The 26038-nt window shown below is 36.9% G+C and overlaps 1 protein-coding gene across 1 annotated transcript in view; it reads right to left on the bottom strand.

Annotated features, from left to right (window-relative positions):
• Window positions 1-26038, bottom strand: part of FBN2 (fibrillin 2) — a 240178-nt gene that overhangs the window by 4497 nt on the left and 209643 nt on the right. The window contains exons 49-63 of the mRNA XM_027098697.1: window positions 23664-23789; window positions 22844-22996; window positions 21977-22042; window positions 21537-21662; window positions 20841-20960; window positions 19817-19939; window positions 19252-19383; window positions 14201-14326; window positions 12677-12883; window positions 11611-11736; window positions 9884-10006; window positions 8413-8529; window positions 7669-7797; window positions 5614-5733; window positions 866-1097 (exon numbers count right to left, since the gene is read on the bottom strand). Coding sequence (XP_026954498.1) covers window positions 866-1097; window positions 5614-5733; window positions 7669-7797; window positions 8413-8529; window positions 9884-10006; window positions 11611-11736; window positions 12677-12883; window positions 14201-14326; window positions 19252-19383; window positions 19817-19939; window positions 20841-20960; window positions 21537-21662; window positions 21977-22042; window positions 22844-22996; window positions 23664-23789 — 2026 coding nt within the window. The remainder of the gene's footprint in view (window positions 1-865; window positions 1098-5613; window positions 5734-7668; window positions 7798-8412; window positions 8530-9883; window positions 10007-11610; window positions 11737-12676; window positions 12884-14200; window positions 14327-19251; window positions 19384-19816; window positions 19940-20840; window positions 20961-21536; window positions 21663-21976; window positions 22043-22843; window positions 22997-23663; window positions 23790-26038) is intronic.

Raw genomic sequence — 26038 nt, 5'->3', positions numbered from 1 at the left:
TCACAACAAAGCTCTCTGCTTTACCAACTGAGATTTCTGAACTCCAATTCTGGTTAGTGAAAGCCTCAGCGAGCTGGCTCTAAATGACCCTTGTCTACACCACGACTTTTGTTTCAAGCATTATTATGTACCCACAGTGGACATACTAGTCCACGACCCTCAGTGTCTGACTCACACACTGCTCCTTCTGAGGAGGGTGACCCTGACTGACTCCTAAACTCTTATCTTCTATGCTGTTGAGCACTGACTTCCTTGAAGGAAGGATGCAGGTGGTCAGAACCTCATCTGCAGCTGATAGGACTTGAGACAGCTGCACTTGGGAAAGTGCGACTAGCTGGAGGGAACCCAGCCTTGTGGAGACAGTGTCACACCAACCAGGCGCATCCTCTCTGTGCAACAAAAAACCAGATGAGCAAAGAGAGAAACAACTCCTTCCTCAGGGAGCATGGAGCTAGCACCTGCCAAAATTCACAGAAGAATCTGGGGTGAAGCCATTTCCATTTGTACTTAACTCAGGTGTCTCTGGCAACACGTGAGCCACAGCATTTTTAGACAACTGCTTGTCTCTGGCCTTGAGGGATCCAACTGAATCCACTCAGGCCATTTTAAGAGGCAAGAGAGTGATACCTGTACACACGTTTGAGTCTTATGCTCACCACAAAGGAGGTAATCCACATGCCTTCTTCCATGTGCTTCCTCCTCCATTCCCTAAGTGCCCTGATCAATGCTTTTCCCTTGTGGACTTTTAATCACCATGAACTCCCCCCCCCCCAGTGCCGGGTGGCCAGGCGGCCTGAACACAGGGAGGGCAGCCTGAGTTGGACCACGCTCGCCTTCCTGTGTGTGGGGAGGTGGAGGGCCTTACCCCTGTCCCACTCTGTAGTAGCCAGGTGGGCAGCCGCAGAGGTAGCCCCCTTCCGTGTTGGAGCAGCCATAATTGCACGGGTTCTTGGAAGACGAGCACTCGTTCACATCGTGGCAGGCACTGGAGAACTGGTCGAAGGAGAACCCAGAGGGGCAGGCGCACTTGTAGCTCCCCAGGGTGTTGTAGCAGGAAGCAGAGCCACAGGCATTTGGATTGGAGCACTCATTCTCATCTATGAACATAAAGCAAAAGACTCTTACAAGGGGTAGGGGCAGTGGGGCAAAGAAGAGCCTGAGTTTCAAAGTACCTACGATTTTACAGGGGAAATAGCTCTAGAACCGTATTTTTTAAATGTTTACCCTGATGGTCGATTTGCAAAGCCTATGAAATTAAAAAAAACACAACAAGACCCAACAAATCCCCCTAAATTATGACTTAAACAAAACCTTGCCCCGCCCTTTTATATTCTGTTTGTACTAGGTTTTTCTGAATACCCTGGCAGCCTCTGGGGACAGATATTTGTAGTTTGACTACTGAAGAACTCTTCTATTCTCGTATCAGAAGGTTACTTCAAAAGCCTACACTTCAGATAGATTCACAGAGACAGAAAGAAGATTACTGATTGCCAGGAGTTGTGGGGAGGGAGAAATGGAGAATGACTTCTAATGGGTATGGGGTTTCTTTCTGGGGGGATGAAGATGTTGTGGTGTTGACGTTTGCACACTGCTGTGAGAATATACTAAAAACCACTGAACTGTACATTTTAAAAGGTGAATTTTATGGTATGTGAATTATATGTCAAATTTTTAAAAGCCTCTATTTATATCTGTATTTTTATCCATTCTCCCAGCAATTCCCAAAGCCTTCACTATATATGGAAAGAAAAACAGATAAAAAATTTAAATACCTTAAATGAAAATAACTGAAATAAACATTATTTAATTGAACATTCTGAACCAATAACCTTGTACACTTTTAACACTTGAGAATGCATCAAGTGCAGACTTTGCCTTCTGACGTGGGTTTGCACCAAGCCATCAGCTGACATAGGTTTTACTAGTTTAATGACTCTCATTATACCATAAATGCCTGACAGCAAGATAATTACAGGTTGATACTTTCAGCTGCTCTTATCATTTTTACAAATTCAAAGCTTGATTGTGCTTTTAACTTTGGAGATGACAATTTTGCTCTTAACTATCTGGTTGATACCTATTTTGTGGCTTGACCCCTGTGGGCTTTATTATAATCTAAATGTCACCCTGGGCACCAGTCACATTTGGTCTGTGGAATTCTTTCAAATTCTCATGACTGCACTGGAGCATAGTGTGTCTGTTTACCTAATACCTGACAAGTCTATGTTTCAGCCCATGTGGGGAAACAGGCCCATTTGCAATTAGGTGTACCCTTGGGACACAGCAGCTACAGGGAAGTGCTTATCTGAAGGAGCTCAGAGAGATTACAGAAGATGCAGATACAGTCTCAGTGAAGAGGCCTCTCACACAGGAAATTAAACTTCATTAACTACGGCACAGAGGTTATTGAGAGGGCCGATGTTATTAGGCACATTTCTGTATCGTGATTATAGTTTCAGAATTAAACCAAACTGCCAAATGTAGAATTCTTAATTACTGCATATGAAATGTGCTATGATTACCTAATATGTACAAATTCTTAGCCTTCATTTCATGGGGAGAAAGTATATGAATAAATTCTTAATAACCAGGCTACCTATGACACAAATATAACTATTTTATTTCTACATACGAAAGACTTGGAATTCTGCCTCAAAGGCTCATCTGCTTTTATAATTAAATCTGACATTTATATGTGGTGTTTCTCTCCTAATGGAGAATGTGAGTTAGGTTATAATTTAACAAAATGATCCTGCTATGAATATAGTATTCGACACTGTGTTAGGTAGAAAAATTACCAGGCAAAACTAGTTAGTTGAATAAATTGCTTTTAAACATACCACTGACATGAACATTTCTAAGTAGGTAAAATTTCTGGAAGCACCAGGATAGACTTCATGTTTATATGCTATAAACGTACATCACAGCATAATTCTATAGGCTTAGGTAATCTGACTTTGAAAATATGTTCCTGTTTGAGACCCACTTTGAGCTGACTCAAGCCTTGCTAAACCATGTTCAAGTTATTTTGAAAAGGACATACAAGGAACTAGAAGTTGCTGACATCACATAACCCAAAGCTTCATATACTCAGAAGTAACCATATGCAAATGTTAATAATATTCCCTTATTTTCAATTTGGAATAATCGTCATGCTTGCATATGTTTGAGAATGTTACCTAAATCTGTACAGTACACGTACCAGAATGTTATAAATGTTCTGTGGTAACTGGCTGGAAACTTCTGAAAGTATTCATTTGAATTAAAAACTTTTTTCATTATTAACACTTACAAGAACTGTCATTTTTCTTAAATTGGTAGTAGTATTAACAACATTGTAGGTTTACAATTTAATATTACTTAAGTTATCTGATGCACTAACATTTTTGTCTTTTTACAAGGGGACCCCACTTAAATCTGTCTGAAATACTTCATACTATATTCCCCCCTCAATCATATGAATAACTGAAGATATTTCATACCCATAGTGACAGATAAAAATGATTTGTGGCCTTTCGATTTGCATTTTGTTATAATGCTTGTTATTTTGCTAACTTGTTGCTTTTATTAGTTCCCAATGGGTTGTTTAATTCTCTTACTGCCATATATTTGAGTTAAAATTCCAACTGTGTTCTGTGGGTTCAAGAAAGTCAGCAATTTTACTAGAGACCAGCTGGACTGCTCAACCCTGCACAGAAGAATCTCGAATCTTTCAAATTAAACCCCTGCTTCATCTTACTTACCAGGGGCCTGCTGCTTACAGAGGCCCATTTTAGCAGAGCAAGCTAACAAATTAATTCTTGCAGTTGGGGATATCTGCTTATGTATCTTTAGCTTTGAACTCATCTTTGAAACCACTTATCCCTCTGCCCATGGGGGTCTCTCCCGACTAGAAGGCACACTGAACTCTGGCTGGACTCCAGCGTGAGCTGCTTTGGGGTGACTGCCTTGCTTAAGTGCCTATTCCAAGGATCCCAGCAAGAAGAAGTGGGATACATCACATAGCCCTGACTTTAAGTTAGACCAAATTCAGTGAAAACCTGTGTGGCTATTTTCGCACTAAATGCTTACAGACAGAAACTCCAGGAAACTTAAAAAACGTAGAAATTGAGTTGATACTCCATACATGTTCCTATTTCCACTCATGATCACTTTAAAAACAAGAATTTTAGTTAAGCTGACACATGTGAAATATTAGAGGATCATTCTTTTGCTTTAAGTTCTGTAGGATTAAACAAGAAGCCGTGGTGTTAACCAAATAGAGGCTTGGGCCTCATATTTTATAAACAACACAATAAAATCGTTTCACACTGTTTAATAGCTATCTAAAAAAGTACCATTCCCTATGTTCTGAAGAGTGTGCCTATACTTTATCTCTGTTTATGAATCAATAAATCAGGGCATAATAACTTCTGCGACATTCTTTTTTCTATGAAGAGAAAAGAAGTAAACTAAACTTATGAAGTTATTTTGATTGACTGCCTAACTCATCATTTTGATAATCCTTTCAAACTCTGTCCTTAACTCCTAGATCATTAGTGGTTTTTGCATTTCCCCCACGAGTGTCTATTTGTGGTGTGGCTAAGCATCTGTCTTTAACCTGGCACAAGGCCACAGCAGACTTGCGATGACGTTCAGAGTTGCTTTCCCTCCTTTGAAATTTGTCTTGATTTTCTCAATTCACTAAACTGTCATTAGAAATTTCTTTTGAGAAGATCACCAAGGATAAAATCAGGTTAATTTATTTAGTGGATTGCTCACAGTAAAAGATCTGAAATACATGTGGGGTAATTTAAATGACTACAGAGAAACAGGAAGTACCCCGTTGTTTCTCAGCAGGACCACTGTTCCCCTTTCTGTTCTGCTGTGCCAGCATCTAATGTCACACTGTGTTTGATGGTGCCTCTATGAAGGGCATTCAAATGGAGCCAAGAAATTAGGCATATGCTAACTAAGTTAGCCAGCTATTCAAGTAGAGAGTAATGTTCTCTTTGATCAATCTCTCCTTAAAAGGAGAATTTCCATGACTCTATCAAGTGCAAGAAAGGGAGCTGAGTGCCTACAGATTTTATTTTATAAACACTTTTGTATGGAGTTTTCAATAGAATTTGCTGTAACTAGGTACTTTTTCTACCTTAAAATCCTTTAGCCTTTTCATTAAATATGTGACTGGAGAGCACAGATGAATGGTGCTCATTAAGTTGATCTGAATCCCTTTAGATTTATATGAGGGGGATGGATGGGCAATCCTTCAACCCCCAATCAAAAGATACTAAATTACCGATAAAAACCCTCTGACCTTAACATGTGAAGATGATGATTCTTGACACCATCTTCAGAAACTTAGAATTACGCCTAGCAGAAAATTAAAATTATGAAAGCTCTAGTTGAGTTACCATTTAGGTACTTAACATTTTTATTATGTATATTTTCAAATACACACATGTACAGAGACTAGTTTAATGGATCCCCATGCATCAGTCCTAAGTACTGGTTTTTAAGTTCTAGGGTTTAAAGGCTACACTGAAATGCCAGTCTTTATTGTTCGTTCTTTTTACTCAAAGATGCTTTAAGGTGAGAAAAGCAGATGCTGTGTAACAAGCGAGTGCTCACCGACACACTGATTCCACTGGTAATGCTGAATATATCCTTGAGGGCAGCCACACCTGTAGCCTCCCAGGATGTTCTGGCAGCCATGCTGGCACCTATGGTTTCCATCACATTCATCAACATCTGCAAAAACAATCCCGGCAAGATCTTTATGTAACCTTTCTTCTACTATTCTTAAATGAACTCCAAACACAGCCTGGGGTAACTATTATCACAGGAACAAACAAACAAGACATACTGAGGGGCTGTGATTTTTCCAAGTCACATGGTTATTAATCAGTGGTGGTGCAGAGAACAGTTCTGAGATAAGAAACCACATCATTCTTATGCTATCCACCAGCCATGCCACGTCAGTGCTCTAAATAACAACTTAATGTCAGCAAATCAACCATAGCAACCACAAATGTTGTGCATTTTGGATGGATTAACTACATACGGTATGATTTATTTGGTAAATGATATAAATATCTTTGCATTATATATTCCAGTAGGTTCAAAAGTGATTGACATATAATCCTCATTTTTGGGAAGATACAAGCACTACAGAAATACCTAAAAAGTATAATGGTTTGCACACAAAAAATTTTATTACCATTCAAGATTAATTAGATGCAAATTTAAAGTATTCTAAATATGTTATTTTTAGACACGATATAGTATTATGACACATATGGAATAATTTCTTTGTTCAGACATGCATACTCTTCTGGAATGACAACTGAGGCTTTGAAACCTACCCATAAAAAGTGAAATGAAATTGGCATGTCTGATGTATGCGTAACAAATTTATATGGATAATTAATAAATGATATCTTATGTGGATGGTTACAAGCCAAACCCACACATGGCAAGCAGCTGTATGTTCAGAATACTTTCAAAGTCTCAATGACTTCGAATACAAAATATTAAAATAGAAAATTTTTAAACTGAATTTTTCTTGGCAGAAAATTAGATACATATAAAAGTCCTATAATTCTTAGAGTATATTAAAAAACTTTGAGTAATTCTTAGAGAATATTAACAATTTTGAATATATTTCTAGAATTCAAAATCATATATTTCTAAGAATAATTAATTAAAGGGTGACTAATATCAATAAAGACATAAATTACAATTGTATATAAAAATATAAAGGGGATGTATATGCTCTCAGAATCTCTGGCATGAGCATTTTTTTTTTTTTTTTGCGGTACATGGGCCTCTCACTGTTGTGGCCTCTCCCGTTGCGGAGCACAGGCTCCGGACGTGCAGGCCCAGCGGCTATGGCTCACGGGCCCAGCCGCTCTGCGGCATGTGGGATCTTCCTGGACCAGGGCATGAACCCGTGTCCCCTGCATGGGCAGGTGGACTCTCAACCACTGCGCCACCAGGGAAGCCCTCTGGCATGAGCATTTTGTAAAAGCTACCAATCCTAGTACATTTGTCTCATACGCTAGCATATGCAATAGAAATACTGAAGAACAATATAATATTTTATTGACCGCAGGCAAATTCTTATTTTATTCCTACTTAAATGTTCCCTTGGACTTAATAGGAAATACCTATTGTGACAGAGACTTTATAGGAAATGCCCTTTATAGAAAAGAGAGTGAATCAGGAGTCTCAGACCAAATAAAATCGCCATCAGTTTTTCCCAGAGCTTTCTGTACATTTTTTCGGTTCTCTATAATTCGTTCTTTGTCTTACACGTAATATTTACACATTCAAGTATCATGGAACAGACATCCAATTTTTTTCTGGTATACTCATACACTACTGTAAACTAAATTAGGTACAGAATTCTTTTTCAGTTCAATTCTTTTTTAGATCAGTAATTAGGTAAACAGTTACTTTAGAAGCCAATTTGTACTCACAGAATTTTTGTTTCATCACATTAAGGTTTTCCTCTGCCCCCAAAATGATATATGAAAATTTATGAACAAAAAAATCAATTTCTGGGTTTTATTTTGTTAATTTTTTTTCTTTTGAGATGATCTCAATTGCTCATTGAGTGGCTTGGAAGTTAAAAGAAAACAATTTGCTGTATTAGAATAAGAATATTTGAGCAAATAAACTCACCTTCACAGTTCAGTCCCGTGGCATCAAGAGAGAACCCTCTTTGGCATTCGCAGCTGAAACTTCCAGGGGTGTTTTGACAGATTCCTTTTGCTCCACAAAGTGAAGGCTGAGACCCACATTCATTGTTGTCTAGCAAAGCACAAAGTGGGAGAGCGTCAAGCTTCCCAATTATTATATGACTCAAATTTTACTACATGAAGTAAAAAGTGAAGTATGAAAGCCTAAGTTTCATGATGTGAAAACAGAATTTTAGGGAAATGTATACCATTATTCATGGTCATGTTAAAGGCAAAAATGGTCAGAAAAAATATATTTCAAGAGATTTGAAATTAGAGCATATTTTGGGTCAATTGAGGACATGGTTTTCGATAGTACAGACAAAGTCTCTTAACCTGTGTGCCTTCTAACATAAAAAAAAAAACCCAGCATATTCATTAGCATGTTCTAAACTACAGTGAGCCTTTACTCGTATTTTATCTGAACAAACATGGTTATATTTAGAATGCAATATAAAGGCATTGCCTGGAATACACCTCATGTGCATGTGCTTGGACTATACAGGATTTTTTCCTTTGGATATTGTTCTAGTGAAAAAAAATCTATTATTAACAACATTTTTAGACCAGTAATTATGAGGGATTGGTTTTAATGTAAATACTGAGCCATTATTCTACCATTTTTTTAGTACAGTTTTAGGCTTCTACTAAAAGTTTGCAAAATTTCTCTTTTGTAGTTTTGTCTTACCAATACAAGCAGTGTGATGCTGTGTGAAACCAGGTGGACATTTACAGGTAAAACCTCCCAGAGTGTTGACACAGAGGAACTGGCAGTTGTGCTGTTTGGTTTGACATTCATCAAGGTCTGCAATGAAAGAGAAGCCTATGAAAATTGGAGCAGAGTTATCTGGCTTTGCCTCCTTTCTCAGGAAGCCACAAGGAGTATTTTGTCTAGATTTTTGTTGGAAGCTTTGTAGATATCCATATGCATATGGCAAGGAGTTTCTTTTCACATACTTAAGCAGCATAAATATCATGGGCTACAATGATAGGATGGCTAAGGTGATACATACCACAAAGTTTTCTTAAAATAAAAAACTGAAAGGATGAATCATAGTGGTGTTCATGAACTGTTCTCAAAACTAATATCCAAAGGTTATAATTCTTGTATTTAATGCACAGTTTAGCACATGGCTGGTCACTTATTTCTATTAAAGAAGGGATTAAACAAAAATAAAACAGAATCTGAAAATTGATGAAGGTCTTAACACAAACACTGAGTCAGGTTCTCAGGATCCAAATGAAAACACCATCATAAATACCAGAAGAAGCAAAATCACAGCATCTATAATTCTAGTCATAAATGGAACTAGTATTTGAACTATACTGATAGAAAACTCAAAATCTGATTTTGGTTGGATTGGAACTTAATATGGGAAAAGACATTTAAATAAATTCACAGAGCAATGTAAGATGCAGACAAGACTAACTATTTTAAAGCTTAAAACACACACACACAGTTGCACTCAAATAAAAATAACTATAAACGTGCAAAATTAAATTGACTCATAACGGTTCACTAAGTAGAGCCAAGGGTATAATATTGCTTCCTATTATTTTATTCTATTTGTTTTTTGGTATTTCTTGGAAATAAAACTTCATCTTCTTGAGAATAAACTGTATTTCAAAAATTTAATTAGACAGGAATTTCCTCAGTCCATTATTTTCATACCGATGAGGTTTACTATAAAATTGAACATATGAGTATAGTATTGAAGCTCTTTTAATTATCTAATTTAGTTTGATAATTACTACTAAAACTATGTAAGCAAAAATTTAAATTTACCTATTCATTTTCAATCTTCTGCAGTAAATGTATAATAAAGATAGTTTAGAGAAATGAAATCTCAGATAAGCAACAAAATAAATATTATTTTAGTTGTTCAGTCTCTTCCTTCACCATAGTTTTCTGTATTATTTAATTTATTTTTCAGTTTGGGTGGTTTGCTGTAAGAAGCAAACCACTGTAACCCGGGTTTTAATTCTCTCTGCCTCCTGGCATGTGTCCTTTGGTAGAATTTTCTATGAATCATAAAATGGTCACTAGGAAGATGTGCTTTAGTGAAGGTGAGACACACAGTATCATCCCTGATTAGCTGACTTTGAATCTGAAAAAAGAGAGGACTCTTTTTTCAGAAGAATGCAGACTCTTCACTCACCTTTGCATGTCTTTCCGTCCTCCTGTAGGACATAGCCCCGAGGACAGGAGCACTGGTAACTCCCCTCTGTGTTCTTGCAGATGAAGTTGCAGGGTTTTGGGGACTGTGAACATTCATCAAGATCTAAGCAAAAGTGATGTGAGGATTAAATTATTGGTTAGAAGGAAAAACCAGTCCCTTTCGTCCCTCCATATTCTCACCTCATCTTTTTCTTTTACTCTTCAACTTAAAATGGAAAATAGAAATGAGGCACAGAACAATTTTCTCTAAATTAATTTACCGGTTTACTCTGTCGAGCGTGTCTTGGGCAAATATTATAATATCCGGAACAACTGTCTGGGTTTAAAAAAATACACTAGATTTTTTTAGATTGGGTGTACTTTGGTTTACAGCTTGAGAATCATAAACTTAAAGGCTAGAGTTTCTTTCCTTTGACACGTGGATGTGGCAGGAATTCTCAACCTCTCTTAGCTGACACTCCCCTAAGAATCTTTCGGCATCACAGACTGTGCTGGAAGCCTCCCACTTCCCCCTTCAGATGCAGTCCTCACCCTGGTCCACCCTGTTTTCGGGCCCAGGAGGCTGAACTGCACAGACACCATTAGCAGGCTCTCTTGCCCTCTGCCTTCAGGCTGGTCCTTAATTCCTCAATTCCCCCCTTGCAAGATGGGATCAGAGGTCACAGATGCTCTCAAGGCAGGTCTCTGGGCAAAACTTCTTCCCTCTTCTAAGTTTCAACCTTTCCCTCTATCTTTGGCCCAGAGGTGGTACAGTCCCAGCACTCAGCATTATCCCTTGCAGTTTCTGCCCACTCTACCTGCACCTTTATATACTGTCTCTTTGTCAAAAACAAGTCTCTGTAAACTGTCCTCATTTGAATATGCCACCTTCTTTCTGCTAGGACTCTGATAGCAAATCACCTCCATTTCCCCCATAAAACACACTGATTGATAGCCCACAGAATGCTAAAAGCTCATGATTGATAGCCTAGTCTCTATCACTCTCTTGCCCAAACAAGTGAGTTGAATGTTTACTAAGATTTAGTTTGGTTTTTCTTAACCTTTTCATGCCAGGTATGCTTGTTATTAAAACAAGTTGATGTAAGTTGATGAAATATGAAGGAGAAAAGTTTTTTTCCTTTAATGAAAACTAAATGCTTTGGAAAGACTCAGAAAGGCAAGCTACCAACCCCCTCCAATTGTCATAGAATGGTGTCGATGAGACAATAAAATAAATTAGAAAAAGAGATTGTAAAAATGTAGAAGGTCTCTGTACTGAGACTGCTTTGCAACTGGAAATTTTAGATGATGCTTAATTGGCATATTTTATGCAAAAAAACCACAATGAGAAACAAGCAAAAAGCACTCTCTCCATATGCAAACACACAATTTCACAATCAAAAGTCCTATTCTTTCATTAAAAGAATGACAAACAAACATGCCTTTATACATTTTAAATTAAACATAAAATGTTGAAAATATATTTTTAATAATTTCTATGTTTCCCTAATTGCACAGACTTTTTGATGAATTAAACAATTCTGTGTCTCACATTACTAGACAAGGCCTTGGACAACTCCTATGATATTAAGAACCACACTGCTGAAAGGAATGGCATTTTTTAACAAAATGTACATTCCAAAGCTCCATAATAAAGATACTCTGCTGACAGTAAATGACATGTAGGAAACAACCACCCAGATGCAGAGACGCCTCGCCTCGCCTTACCTACACACGAGGTTCCGCTGATGTCCGTGGTGTAGCCAACCTTGCAGAAGCACCGGAAGGAGCCCATGGTATTGATGCACTGACCATTGGTGCAGAGATTTGGCATAACTTTGCATTCATCAATATCTGTCCACCAAAAACCCCAAGGCAAAAACAAATGTAATTTAATACAGATGCAAGAATAAAACTGGTTAGAAACTAAGAGAAATTAAGGAATTGACAGATCATTAAGAACCAACATTCATAATTGTGCTGGTGTACCTTTTCATCATTCAGTCCAGTGGCAACATAGAAGGGAGAGAAAAAAAAGAATCTGAAGTGATAGGAAGAGGTAAACAAAAGGAAGGCTATGTTGAAAGCCCCACTGAAGTCTACTCGTTCTGCAATCTAAGTATGAATTATTTTTTGGGAATCTAGAAAGCTACCCCTCTGAAGTTCAACTAATTTGGAATTTGTGATAGTATACCATGGATTGGTTTTAAATTCACACTTGTATTAGACTGAAGAAAGGGTTTCATTAGCAAAGTAATCAAGCACAGGGTCGAGAATCTGTATAGTAATAGAGGAAAATGACATTTTTAGGACATTAGTATACTGATTGTACCAAAAAAATGGAAACTACTAATCATTGCTGGTTTGTAAATATGTTGCCAACAGAATGAGTCTCTGCGTACACTCAAACAAATGCGTTACACACAAACAAACAAGTAACCTTTATTTAAATGAAACAAGTATAGTTCAGGAGTTATCCATGGGCTTTGGGGTTAGACAGATATGTTCCATTCCTTGGTCCATCCCTTAAAAAGGCTGTGATCTTGGGAAAATGATTTATCGTTTAAGCTTTGTGCTTCAGTTTCTATCTTTTAAAATAGGAATAATAATAGATTCTGCCTTTTAGGTTTAATATGAAGATTATACCTTTCAAAGTCTCTGAAGCATTAGCGAAAAGCATATACAACCACAACATACACACACATATTTTAGCTATTATTTTACTTCCTTCAAAATTAATCTGATTTAATGTTCACTGTGTTAATAATATGCATGAATTTCCTCAACTCCTTACCTCTTCCATCAGTGGTATATCCTGGGCCATGAGGACATATCTTTTTGTACTGGGCAGTTCCAGGAAGTGGGCAGAGCTCACACTGGTGACCCCAGCCTCGCCCCCCATCGCAGCAGCATTCTGACTTTGTGACAAGGTTACGGCTGCTGGATGCCATCTGACACATGGTCTGCAATACCTCTGCAAAGCAGAGTCCCTGTCGATTGTCTGAAATGAGAATGTAGTTAATAGGCATCAGTGTCAAGGAACTGACACCTTGGTCTTCAAATTAAATAGGACAATCAATGTTCTCCTTAGAAATACTTTCTTAAAAGCTAAATATTCTTTTAAGACAATGTTTAAGACAATGATTAGAAAGTTTTGTTGGAGATTAATTTCACGGAGTGTTCTTTCACTAAACACAGTTTATTAAATTTAATAATAAGTGAAACTATACTTAAGAAATAGATTTGGGATTTTTCTTTTTTTTTCATCTGCAGGTAAGTGATAGTAAACTACCATTCCTGTAGAATCCAGATAAAAGGAAAATCAAAGAAAATTATTTCCCTTTAAATAAGCAAATGAGCAACAGGATTTGTTTTTGAAAAGCAAATTCTAGACTATGTTATAATTTTGGTACATATTCAATCTAATCTCCTGTATTTTAGACATCTAAAATACTGTTCAAACATTGGATTAAGTAGTTTTTTAATTATAAATAAAGGGATTTCAATGATATAAGTAGGCAAAGAGATCTTTTATGTGGTTTTAAGAACCATCCTAATGAACTGTTAATATGAACAGAAAAGAACACTTTTTCTGTAGGCTATCTTTTCTATTTCCAAAAAGGTCTAGATTTAAGACAACAATAGCCAATTTCTTGACTAATAATTTCCTAGGATTTGAAGCAGATGACAGCATTTTGAGAACAATCTGATGTAGTTGAAATGTTCTATTTTTGCACCAAATCCAGTGATGAGTGCTAGTTCTCTGTTTGCCTTAACTTTTACTACTCCATACTTTTACACCTGCTCATAATTAACTAAAATGGTTTATGATGTATGCATGTTATCATTAAAATGTCTGAGACTTATATTTTCCAAAAGAAAATATTTTGTAAAACATTTTCCTGTACCATAAAATAAAAATCAACTTTCACTGCATTTTTGAAATGTGGCATATTCTTTAATATCATTAATACAGCAAAGCTTACCTTACATAGCAAATATTTTCTTTTGGAATTAAATCATCCCCTGATGTAAGTTTTACTAAAGTCACATTTTCCATAGAGCTTAATTAATCTTAATTTTGGAAAGACCATTTAAGATGGTTATTTACATTAAGCATAGACGTAGGTACAACACATACATATACGAATATGTCATTTTAATAGATGTCTACCTTTAAGGAAGAGGTATGTGGATTATTACTCAGATTGGGGAATCTGTTTAGCAGACAAGGATACATATGTAGAACTCTTCTGTGATGACGTCACAAAACAGATGTTTCATTTACCAAGTAAAATATACTCGTTTATCAACTTACCAAGGCATTCAGTTCCTGAAGAGCTTGACTGAAAGCCTTCATTACACTCGCACCTATAGCTCCCAATAGTGTTAACGCAACGCCCATTTTCACAGATTCCTGGCTTGGTCCTGCATTCATTTTCATCTTTAGAAAAGCAAATAATGTGAATCATGAGTAGACTATAAAATTGTAATTTACAAGTTTATCTTCTAATGGGTTATATCATATTTAAAACTTCCTCACCAAAATACTAATATGATAGAATACTAATTTATTTTTAAATATACCTCATCCTTCCAAGATGGGTTCTTGGTTAACAAAGTGTTTTTTTCCCTTTCCTTCTTTTCCTCTTCCTCTTTTCGGGGAAGAGGTGATATTTGATGGAGAATAAGAAAATTGGCCTCCAAAAGGGATTACTTGACAAGGAGAGAAAGAACTTTGGGGAAGAGGATGCCAATTTATGTGATATGAGAGAGAGGCTGAGGGCGGGAAAGGGGGGGGTAGGTGTTGGGGAGAGGTGGAGAGTAGGGTAAAAGGGCACTTAGGCCATGGATAAAGGACAAGTTCCTAGACTGCCTTTGAGTAAAATCACAGGAGTGGAGCAGTGTGTTAAGGGCGGCTAATGGAAGAAGGAATTTAGGCCGTACTGCTCTTTTGATTGGTGATAAATAAATAAATATATTAGAGCAAAATTGTTTTATTAAAATCCCTATATACTTACTTATTGTGTTTATTTGATATTTTGTAAATTTTGTTTGAGGTATTTTTCAAATCAATGTTGTCAGAAGCATGAGAACTCATGACAATTAAATCCTTCTGATTAATTGCTCCCTTCATGTCTATACTTTTCAATCTTCAATCTGTTAATATTTATTTTGCATGTGCTTGCTTTTTATTAGCATTTGCCTTGAATATCTTGTTCTACCCCTTTATTTTCAATCTAGCTCACATTTTGATTTGGTACGTTTCTTGTAAAAAGCACCAAGCTGCATTGTAAAATAATTTTTAAAAGTACATTTGCCTTTTAACAGAAATTTGAACTATTTCCAAACTGATATGTTTGGACTCTTGCCTGCCATTTTATATTATTTTACATTTACCATGCTATTGCCCCCTTCTCTCAATATTTCTTCGATCAGTCTAGTTTTCTCTGCCCTCCTCTCATCCCTAACTCATGTCTGGAAGTTGTAATCTTCTATTCTTCCAGTGGTAACCATGAAACAACTTCAACATACACTTTAATGAATATTTTTCTATTAATATCAAGAGGTATCTGTTTCAAAAGCTTCTGACCATAACGAGTACCTTGGTATGACTTCTTTCTCTTCTCTCCCTGTGTCACCTGCCATGTTGATGTGGTCGAGAAATTTTGGTTTGTTATGTTTTTGTTTTTATGGACCACCAGCATCTATTTAAACCACATAATAAGGGTTACTGGTTTCTTGGCTTACCATTGCTTCACGTATACTACTACTTCCTCTTGAATTAACTTTAAAAAATATATTGGAATATAATTTGGTAATCATTTCAGAGAGGGTACGTGGGTGATAAATATTCTACAACACATTTCTGACAATGCCATATTTTTGTTTGCTTTATCACTAGATTTGATATAAAATTTTAGTTCAAAATTATTTTTCCTTAGAATGTTTTGAAAATACTGATGCTCCACTTTTTTTTTTTATCCAGTATTAAGGTTCATTTGTAGGGAATCTGGTTTTGCTCTCTTGGGAGCTTTAAGGATTTTCACTTGCTCTTATTGTTCTGAAACTCACTGTGATGTTTCTTGTTAAAGATATATATTTTTTCTTTCAGGAAACTTATTGCATAAGTTTTAAAGTATACGCAAAAGTATTAAACTGAGTTATGGATTTAAAAAATTGTACAGTGTTTCTTATTTCTAGAATCTGAGGGTTCAAGGTCTACCTTCTTGATCTCATCCTGTCCCTAATGTTGATACCTTTATTTTGATTAGTATTTTAGTTGTCTGATTTGAATTACTTTTTTCAAGAAGGGCTTTTGTTGGATATACTGAGTGAGTTCTGCCATGTTTGATGATATATAGTACAGCTTTTATACTTGAAAGATAACTTGATGTATCTTAAAGTCTTGGATTACTTTTGCTTTCACACCTTTGGCACTGAGAATCCCTGAGATAACTTGACAAAAAGAAATTACAATGGGGACTTCCTTGGTGATGCAGTGGTTAAGAATCCCCCTGTCAATTGCAGGGAACATGGGTTCGATCCCTGGTCTGGGAAGATCCCACATGCCGTAGAGCAACTAAGCCTGTGCGCCACAACTACTGAAGCCTGCACACTGCAACTACTGAGCCCACATGCTGCAACTACTGAAGCCTGCGTGCCTAGAGCCTGTGCTCTGCAACAGAGAAGCCACCGCAATGAGAAGCCCGTGCACTGCAACGAAGAGTAGCTCCCACTGGCCGCAACTAGAGAAAGCTCGCACGCAGCAACAAAGACCCAATGCAACCAAAAAAAAAAAAAAAAAATTACAACGGATCTCATGCGTAAGAAGTCAGAATTGTAACAGTGTCTTCCATACATGTTATTTCCACCCTTTCATACACTTTGAGAAACATATATTACTCTATAAACATGACTTAAGAGTCTAGGTTTAACTTGGTTTTCAGATCTTGTAAGAACAGTGTTTTCAGATCTTAGAAAAACAGTGTTTTTGAAAGAACCACTGCATAACCAAACCTCTAAGGTGATCTATTTTAACTTTATTAAGTAGTGGATTTCGAATGAAATATCTATTAGATTAAAAGAAACTATGAAATCCAATTATAATCTGATGGGTTGTTGCAGACATTTAAAAATTAATTTAATATTACATATGTAATTCAGGAATTCACTCTTTTGTAAAAAAATTAAAATTGACACATACAGTTGAATTCACTTCAGACCAGTAACCTCTAATAGTGTCCCTGGATGTAATTCTTTTTCTACGAATTGGCGTTTATATCCTTTTTCTCTTAAATTTTTGCCCACTAATTTTAGCATCCATCTGGATCTTGTCTGCTTTAATGTTATGTTTTTTGTAATTCAAAACGTATAACTGAAACATATCTAAAAAGACCTGATTGCTACAAATCTTAGATTTATTTTCTTTCTTTTTTAAAAATTTTCCTGACAATGCAAACAAATGTTGGGAAATTTCTCTTGAGCATAAGATTTTCCAAGTTGCCACAGAAACCTAGTAACGATAGAAAAGATTAATATTTTACAGCTTGCATATTGTATAATGAACCTAATAGAGTCTTTTAATTTTTAATCTATTTGGCCATTTGCAGAGAAAATAATACACCATATTTTTCCAGTTTGATAGCTAAAATTCAGATTTTTCTGGTTGCTGAATACAGTAAAATGATATAATTACCTTATATCCCTCTTGATTCGTGTTATATCATCAATCTTACTACTTTCAAATCATTTTTCTCTCCTAATAATATTCATTACACCAAATTTATTAAATATTCACAAGGCCTTAAGTCACACAAAGCATATTTTGCTTTTGCATGCACATCTTGTAACTAAATATATGTTATCAATAGTGAGAACCTGGAGTGTAATTTGTTGTGGAAGAAAGCATGCTGGCCTTGGGGAAAAGCTTTTGTATTCCAATATGATGTTGCAATATAAACACAAAAATAAAGAATTAATGGTTAAAAATAAATAAATAAATAAATCTTTTCCTGTGTATTTACTGGCTTGCATATGTACCTACAGAAAAAATATTGTATGATTTACAATTTTCTTTAAAATATGACACATTGTATATATTATTCTGTAACCAAATATTTAGAGTTATTTTTACTTCAGTACATACACATATCTATTTTATTCCTTTTAACTGCTCTGTAAGGTTTCATAGCATTGCCATGCCACATTTATTTAGCTGTCGTCCTGTGATGGGCATTTAGGTTGTTTCCTACTCTTTTTTTTTTTTTTTGGTTGTTACTACAACCAAAATTTAGTGGACATCCTCATGTTTCTTTTCCTATGGTAGATTCATTTTTAAAAACAACTTTCCTGAGGTATTATTTACTGGCTATAAAATTTCCATTTTTAAGTGTACAATTTAGTGATTTTTAGTAAATTCTGGAGTCGTACAGTCATTGCCACAATCCAGTTTTAAAACGTTTCCATTTCCCAAAAGGATCCCCAGCAACCGTTTACAGCCACTCTCCATTCTGACTCTTAGCACCAGGCAATCACTAATAGAGTTATTTTAAGAAATACTATTATTATGTTATTTTTTCCCAAATAAGAAATTATTAGTAATCTTCAAATGTTCCTCCAAAAATATCCACATTTTTCCAGGTATTGGAGGTTAAAAAGGGAGCACAGCAGATTATTAATTAAAGAAGGGGAGACACTTATTCTCAAGAAGGAGGAAGACCGTGTCGTGGGCTGCAGTGCCTCAGGCGACAACACTTTAGGGAATAAGTGCTGAGATACTGGATGGGGTGGCCATGACCAGCTTACATGGTGTGATACTTCAGTACTCATCATAAAATCATAACGTTTCAAATTCCTGAGGTGATCTTAGAGCCCCAGCCCTACCTCCTCCCTTTAATAGATGAATTAACTGAGGTCCAAAAACATTAAAAAATATGGCTAAGTCACAGAAATACCCAGCCTGTAACAGAGTTCTGGAGATTACCTGCCTCATTACTCTCCTCATTCATGGAGTGATACAAAAGCGAGAATATTAACTCATACTTTTAATTTTGCTACATAAGTAAGTGGCATTGTTTCAAGGAGTTTTTTTCCACACTTCTAAATTTAATGATTTAGATTTACAAGACAGAGAATTATGATAAACAAGAGGGCATATATTCTAGGACAAGCATAATCTCCACTGTATTATCCAGAACCTACTGTATTAGCATGGACCCTGAGATCGAAGAAATCTAGCTATATAGCACAGCCTTGAAACAGCTGGAAAATAGCTGGCTTGCAGTTAGGATGATTTGGGAATAGCGCTGTAAATCTGTCTTGGAGTAGAAGTATTAAATAAAAAGACACCATCCCATAAAGCCTTACCTACACAGCCTTCTCCATCAGGCCTTCGGGTCATCCCAGGCGGGCAGATGCACATGAAGGTGCCAATCAGATTCTTACACATCATGCCCCTAGATTCACAGTCATGTAGCCCTTCAGCACATTCATCCAGGTCTATAAAATATTTTTAACAGGAAAAACATAGAAGTAAGAAATTTTCAGGAACAGGGTATTGTTTAGTATTTTTAAGTCACTTTTTTGGTCTTCTGGCTCTTATTATGTAACAGAGAAAGGAGGAGCCCAGTCTTTTTCAACCGTTGGCTGTATTCTAGATTTATAAAATTTCAGCATTGGTCCTAAAGATAAGAAGTTCAGGAAAGGGCTATCTTTGCTTTAATAAGAGCTCAAGAGTGTGACATCTTATTTTTGACTTGACTGGACAGACCATCAAGTATCTTGTTATCTAGATATGGAAATCTACCAGCAATGTTGTCAGATACATTTCTCTAAAGCTCTAGAAGAAGACAGCTGAGAACCATAAACTCATTAAAATATATTTCCAGCATGGCAAATAAAGTGCTAACTACTCCCCTGTCTGTAGCCTTACCTTTGCACATCTTCTGGTCTTCCCTGAGGGCATAGCCAATCGGGCATGTGCATTCGTAGGACCCGAAGGTGTTCATGCAGCGGAAAGCACACAGCAGTGGGTTCTGGGCACACTCATTGATATCTGATCAAGAAAACAGGCAGGCATGTGCTCAGCCTAGAGTTCTAATTACTTGCTCAGATAAACACTGATGTATTTGCACCTAACTCATCCTCCAACAAGTAACAACTATAAACTCTGAAAAAAATACAAAAACAACACCTCAAGTGGTTTTTAATGGTGAACTGAAAGTCAGCAAACGACAGGCAAAGAATAGGTTCTCAAATTTTTTTTTCCTGTGGATAGCACCAGTCCTGACGGCAGCACCTGGCAGCTAAATCTTCAGTAGAACCTTTCTGAGCTTCTGTCCAGGAGGATTCAGGAAAGGGAGCCTTGGGGCAACCAAGGCTGCTGAAGAATGAGGAGGAATCCCAGAAATGAGAGGACCAGAGGTAGAGAAATACCTTTTTCATTTTTTTGCACAAACGCAGCCCAAGTTGCTGACTTAACCATACATATGTAGGCCAAAATCAAAGAAGCTAGCCACTAGGGTTTAAAGAACAGAACTGAAATCTGAACCATAGTCTTCCATAGGCCTGACAGTCCACTTTTATGTTTATCCAAGTTAACTGCCTGCTAAGACAAAAGCGTCAATATTCTTCAAAATAATATAACTGATTCCAGAAAACATCATTCACAATATCCAGGGCATAATCCAAAATTACTTAGGAACCAGGAAAATGTGACCCAATCTCAAGGGAAAAGATAAGCAACTGACGCCAACTCTGAGAGGACCAAGATGCTGGAATTATCAGACAAGGGCTTTAAAGTAGCTTTTGTAACTATGCTCACTGAGATAAAGAAAAATATGTTTGTGATGAATATAATCATCAATAGAACGTCAAAATAGTATAAATAAAAGCTGAGACATGAAAAACCCTTTCTATATCAAGAAGAAATAATACTAAAGAAAAGTATCACTTGCCTTCACAATTCATCATGGGCCCTGGCTCAAAGCCTTCGTTGCAGTTGCATTCAAAACTCCCAATAACATTGGTGCACGTCCCATTTCCACAGGGATTGCCAATTGAACATTCATCGGTATCTGAAAGAGAAGAATAAGAAAGTGCCACAAAATCTGGAGAAGGTTTAGTTTTATAGGAGTATGCCCATGAATATCCATCTGGCCCTCACACATGTCCCAGATCTGTGCAGGGCACACATGACTCTTGCAACCCCCCTTGGCCTTGGCTGGCTGGCCTTTATGCAGAGAACCCCGAGAGATCAAGTGTGCAATGATCTGAGCCTTCAGACAGCCGTGGCTTGCCCTAAAATAAAACACAAACCCAGGGAGGGATGTGGTCTTCTGCCACCAGAGCAGAAGTGGAAAGTCATAAAGTAAAATGGATCTCTTTCCCAGTTAGTGGTTTTGGCAATTGTAAATCTCTAGACACATCAGAGTTTGTATATTTGGTTGAAGGCAGAGGTTGGGCAACTCTCCCCATCTTCACATAAACCAGGTCTACTGGAAAATGTAGAATGGGAGAAGAAAGAGCAGTTACTAGCTACTTATCCTGGCTTTGTAAATCCCACTGCCACCCATGGGGCCTGAGAGACCTTTTGCTGAATATAAGAAAGAAAACAGAACTTTCAAAGTGTGAAATGTGGAGTCAGCACTTACCCACACAGCGTACTCCAGTGTAATCAAGGTTGTAACCCATTGGACATTCACAGCGAAAAGACCCATCTGTGTTGATACACTGACCATTTGAACAAATGCCAGGGCTCTCAAGACATTCATTGACATCTAAAATACAGAATCACCCATGAACTCTCTTACATAAAAAGATATGCCCAAACTGTATATATCTATTCAAAAGAGGCTTAAAAATTTTAAAACATATAAACAATTCTTTTATCAGAGAAATATATAATGTATTTCACATGTTACAACATAGTCTTATGATAAATATAGTGCATATGATAACTATATAATAAATATTGTATTTGTGTATTAAATGCAATATACTATGTTATACAGTAAAATCAGCATGATTATAAAATAAATGTACAAAAATTTACTTATGTAAGACTATAAAAATAAAATATATCAAACCACACCTTCACGGGTATCATGAAGACTAGGAACAGTTCCATGGCCATAGGGACACAAATCCTGGAATGCCACTACAGAGAAAAACACAAATTACCCATTATCAAAGAGTCTCAACTATCAGAGAACTTAACTGATTACTGATAATACATGAAATGAGGCTTACTTCTCCTCTACAAGGCTGTTTTTAGTAAGAGTCTTTCTATTTTTATAATTTATTGCAAAAGCAACGCTGAGCATATTTAGAGGTCACCTGAGCTTGTCGAGCTCCTCCCAGAGCACCACCTATGGAGGGTGTCTGCTTCTGTCTGCTTGCTTGTTTAATGTTGGTCAGCCAAAGAGCCTCTCTGCCCATTACACACAGAAGCTACCTCTGGCCTTCAGACCAGGCCAGTTCCAAGACTGCTGAACAATTGTACCCTTCAGCTGTGCTAACTAGATCTGTGAGGTTCTTGGTCTATTCCTGCAAATGGCTATTGTGCTGACTCAGCTTCTCAGAACATCACATAAGAGGCTGGGAGCCACAGCGTGGGATACAATACCCATGTGGGACTCCCGCAGCAATCTGGAATATAATTTTCATCCCCTCCTTGGATCTCTTGCCCTGCACCTCTCAAATTCATTCCTTTCAAAACAAGTAATACTAGCCTTGGTGGAAGAAATGAAATAACGTGGTAACTCCCTGCATGTACACATGTTGAATACAAAAGTTGAAAGAAGTTCCTGAGACGAGGTTGCTCACTGAACCATTAAAGTTTATAAGCGAGGGGATAATTTCATCCTCAAAATACTCATAAATTACATAGTCCAACTGGGTTCTGCCAGACAGTCCCAAACTAGTGCAAAGTGGCATTTTATGTAGTTGTTGCTCTTACCTTCATCATCTTTGGGGCACAGCTCACAGGGGTCCCCCCAGCCCTCTCCTGGCATCTTACTACAGCAGCATTTCGCCTTTGTGGTATTGAAAGCTTTGGGTACGGAGCACTTTCCATTTTCAAAGTTTGTGAAACAGAAGCTCTGGCGAGTATCTAACCAAGAAAGCAAACATCACAGATCTCCTTACTGGTCATTTTAAAAGATGGAATAATTTGTATATAACTCTGTTTCCGACAGAACATTTCTCATGGGCTGAACATGTGATGCAGATTAGATTAGCAGTTAAAAGATAGGTCTGGAAATCCTCAATTGCTGATTAACACTTGCCAGTTTAAACTGACCGCTCTGTAAAATTATATTTAATTATTTACAATATTTACAATATTTTAATAATGTGCTTAGGAAATGTGACAAATTATGCTCAATATTAAAGTAATTTCCATGTCTTTTTTTCCCCCACTGTTACATTATAGCCTAACAAAATCAATCTAGGTAATTTTCAGTAAGTTACATCATATCAGAAGCAACTCCTCACCAATGTACAAAACATCTATGCCAACAACAGAATGAAAATGATGAAACAAGATAACAATTTTTCTTTTAGCATGAAGTTTTTTTAAAATGTAGAAACAGAGCCAATAATTCAAAGTGCCTTAAAAATTGTCCAGTGCATATACATCTGAGACCTACATTTTAAACTTACAGATGATGTATTTGCCAGAGACATATATTTTTAGTGACAAACACTGAATCATGGCTTACTGTCTAGCTTTGAAGTTTAAGGGCCAATTATGACAGAGAAGCCATTTCAAAACTTACCGAAGCATCTCCGTCCATTATCAGACAATACAAAACCAGGGGGACAGATGCACTGGAAGCCCCCAGGAGTATTGGTGCAGGAACCGAAAAGACAGATGTTGGGATCTTCATCACATTCATTTATATCTGCAGAAGAGCAGGATAATTTATTGATTGAATCAAATCAAAACATTGTTCAATATTTGAAAATAAATAATTTGTCCACACTCTAACAGTTCACTAGCCATTGGATATTTAACATGAAACAATACATTGTATATGTATACGTTTAACTTATCTTTAAAAAATAAAGTGTTACTGCCTCAAAAGTCAAAGATTACATCCAGTTTCAATCAACCATAGCCCCAGACTCCCAAGTCGGTCTCTAGCTCTCCAGACTTGACCCCTGGGGGTGTTTTTACATCCACCTGCCTACCTGACAGGACCACTTCAATGTCTCACAGGCATCGCATCCTCAGCAATGGTCCCCTTCTATGATGCCCCTCTCAGCAATCCACACTGGGGACCTGGAATCACATTTATTCCTCTCCCTGACCTTTCAACTTTCACATGCAAGCAGCATGTGGCCTGTAATTTCTATCTCCTCTCTACATTCAAACTCAACATCATTTGCCGCCTGGATTATTGCAAATCTCCCAGCTGGACTGCTGCATCTCCTTCTCTCCTCTTCACACTGCCACCAGGGCTGGTTTTCTAAAACACACACCTATTTTGAAAATCTGTGCCTGTGGAACTAGGGGAACTCAGACATGTGTTGAGAATTTTATCATTTCCACCTGACCCCAGAATGGTTCCTTAAAATATACAAGGATTCCTTACCAGCGATGTTCGGCCTTTTTTCATTGGAAGTGCTTATTTAATGGGTTATTTTAACTAAATGAATAAACATTACACAATTTCAGGCACATTAGAACATAAGCTCCATGAACTTATGTGATGTGCCTCTTATGTGATGTGTCTGTCTGTCTGGATCACTGCTGCACCCTCAGCTTAGTCTAGCAGTGTCTGGCACATTCTACATTCTCAATTTGTATTTGCAGAATTTTAATGAGTGAGTCGCACCACATCGTTTCTAAATCAACCTGCAGTGCTCCATACTGCCTGCAGCACTGAGTGCAATCTTCTGAGCTGGCCAATCGATGCCCCTTACCACGTCTGTGCTGCTCCTCTTTTCAAAATGCCTCTCTGTTCCATTTCCTTCTTTGATAAGTAAATTTCTATCCAACACTTCAGAGACACCTCAAATGTCACCAATCCTTTGTGACAGGCTTCCTGACATGCCATCCTCTCACCACCACCATCATTATTCACAGCCTCCTACTGTGATCCCACATCCTGAACAGATCCCAGTACAGTGTCCGTCATGCTGAATTGTAAGGATATCTTTACAAAACGGGGTTTCTTACGAAATATGTCTTTTCTCTTAGGCAGTAAGTTACCTGTAGGAAAAAAACTTCCTTTTTGCGTTTCCAGCACCTAAAAGATGCTGTGTCCACTGTAATGTCCACTGAATGTCAGGATGGATTTATGTGTGTGTGTGTGTGTGTGTGTGTGTGTGAGTGTACATATAGTCACGTTAGAAAGCATTTCATCTAGGAAAATTGGTAGAAGAGATTCTATTGATAGGATGAAGGAAATATTCTTACAGTGAAGTAAGTCAGTTAAAAACCCATTCTTACGACATGTGAAATAGTGATGTTGTTTATCAGTGGATAAAGAAATACTCCTGAGGTTTAAAAATATGTAAGTGAATCATAGATTTTTTTCACTAAGAAAAAAGGTAGCTAAGTCTTTCTGATACAAAGAGACATATGCATTTCTATTTCCTCCTTATGGCTGACAGACTGCTGCTATCCTTGCTCCATAAAGAGATGAATCACAGGGATGTTGAAGAATTGAGATTAAATATAAACAAAGAAAATGAAAGAAAGGATCTTAAACTTTTCAAGAAAGTTTTTGCTAAGATGCTTCTAGTATTATTATTGATTATTTTTAAGTATTAAAAACACTAGACAATCTTACAAGGAACTATACAAATCAGACAAAAAAGGGACAAGATATAAACACCAAATTGGAATGACTAGGGATACCTATTATTTGTAATTATATGGTCTGAAAAGAAATTAAATTTAACTAAGTGAACTGTTTCCTTCAGTTCCATCTACATAAGTCCCTTGAGTGTGAACAGTAGAGCTACTTAGAATTTTTTTAAGAAACTGGGTAACTCAAAGGCAAAAAAACTCTTAACAATCATTTCACGTTAGAAGAACCACACTAAGATGCTGGTGCTTCTGAATTTCAACAAAACTGTTAAAAATAATTTGTACAAAAGTGAAATAAAGTAACTGTAAAAAGGTCGGTCTTCATCATGTCCA

Source organism: Aethalodelphis obliquidens, unplaced genomic scaffold (genome assembly GCF_003676395.1).
Source record: "Aethalodelphis obliquidens isolate GAN/ISIS:26980383/991018 unplaced genomic scaffold, ASM367639v1 scaffold4, whole genome shotgun sequence".
Taxonomy (NCBI): domain Eukaryota; kingdom Metazoa; phylum Chordata; class Mammalia; order Artiodactyla; family Delphinidae; genus Aethalodelphis; species Aethalodelphis obliquidens.
This window is presented reverse-complemented; position numbering and strand designations above follow the sequence as displayed.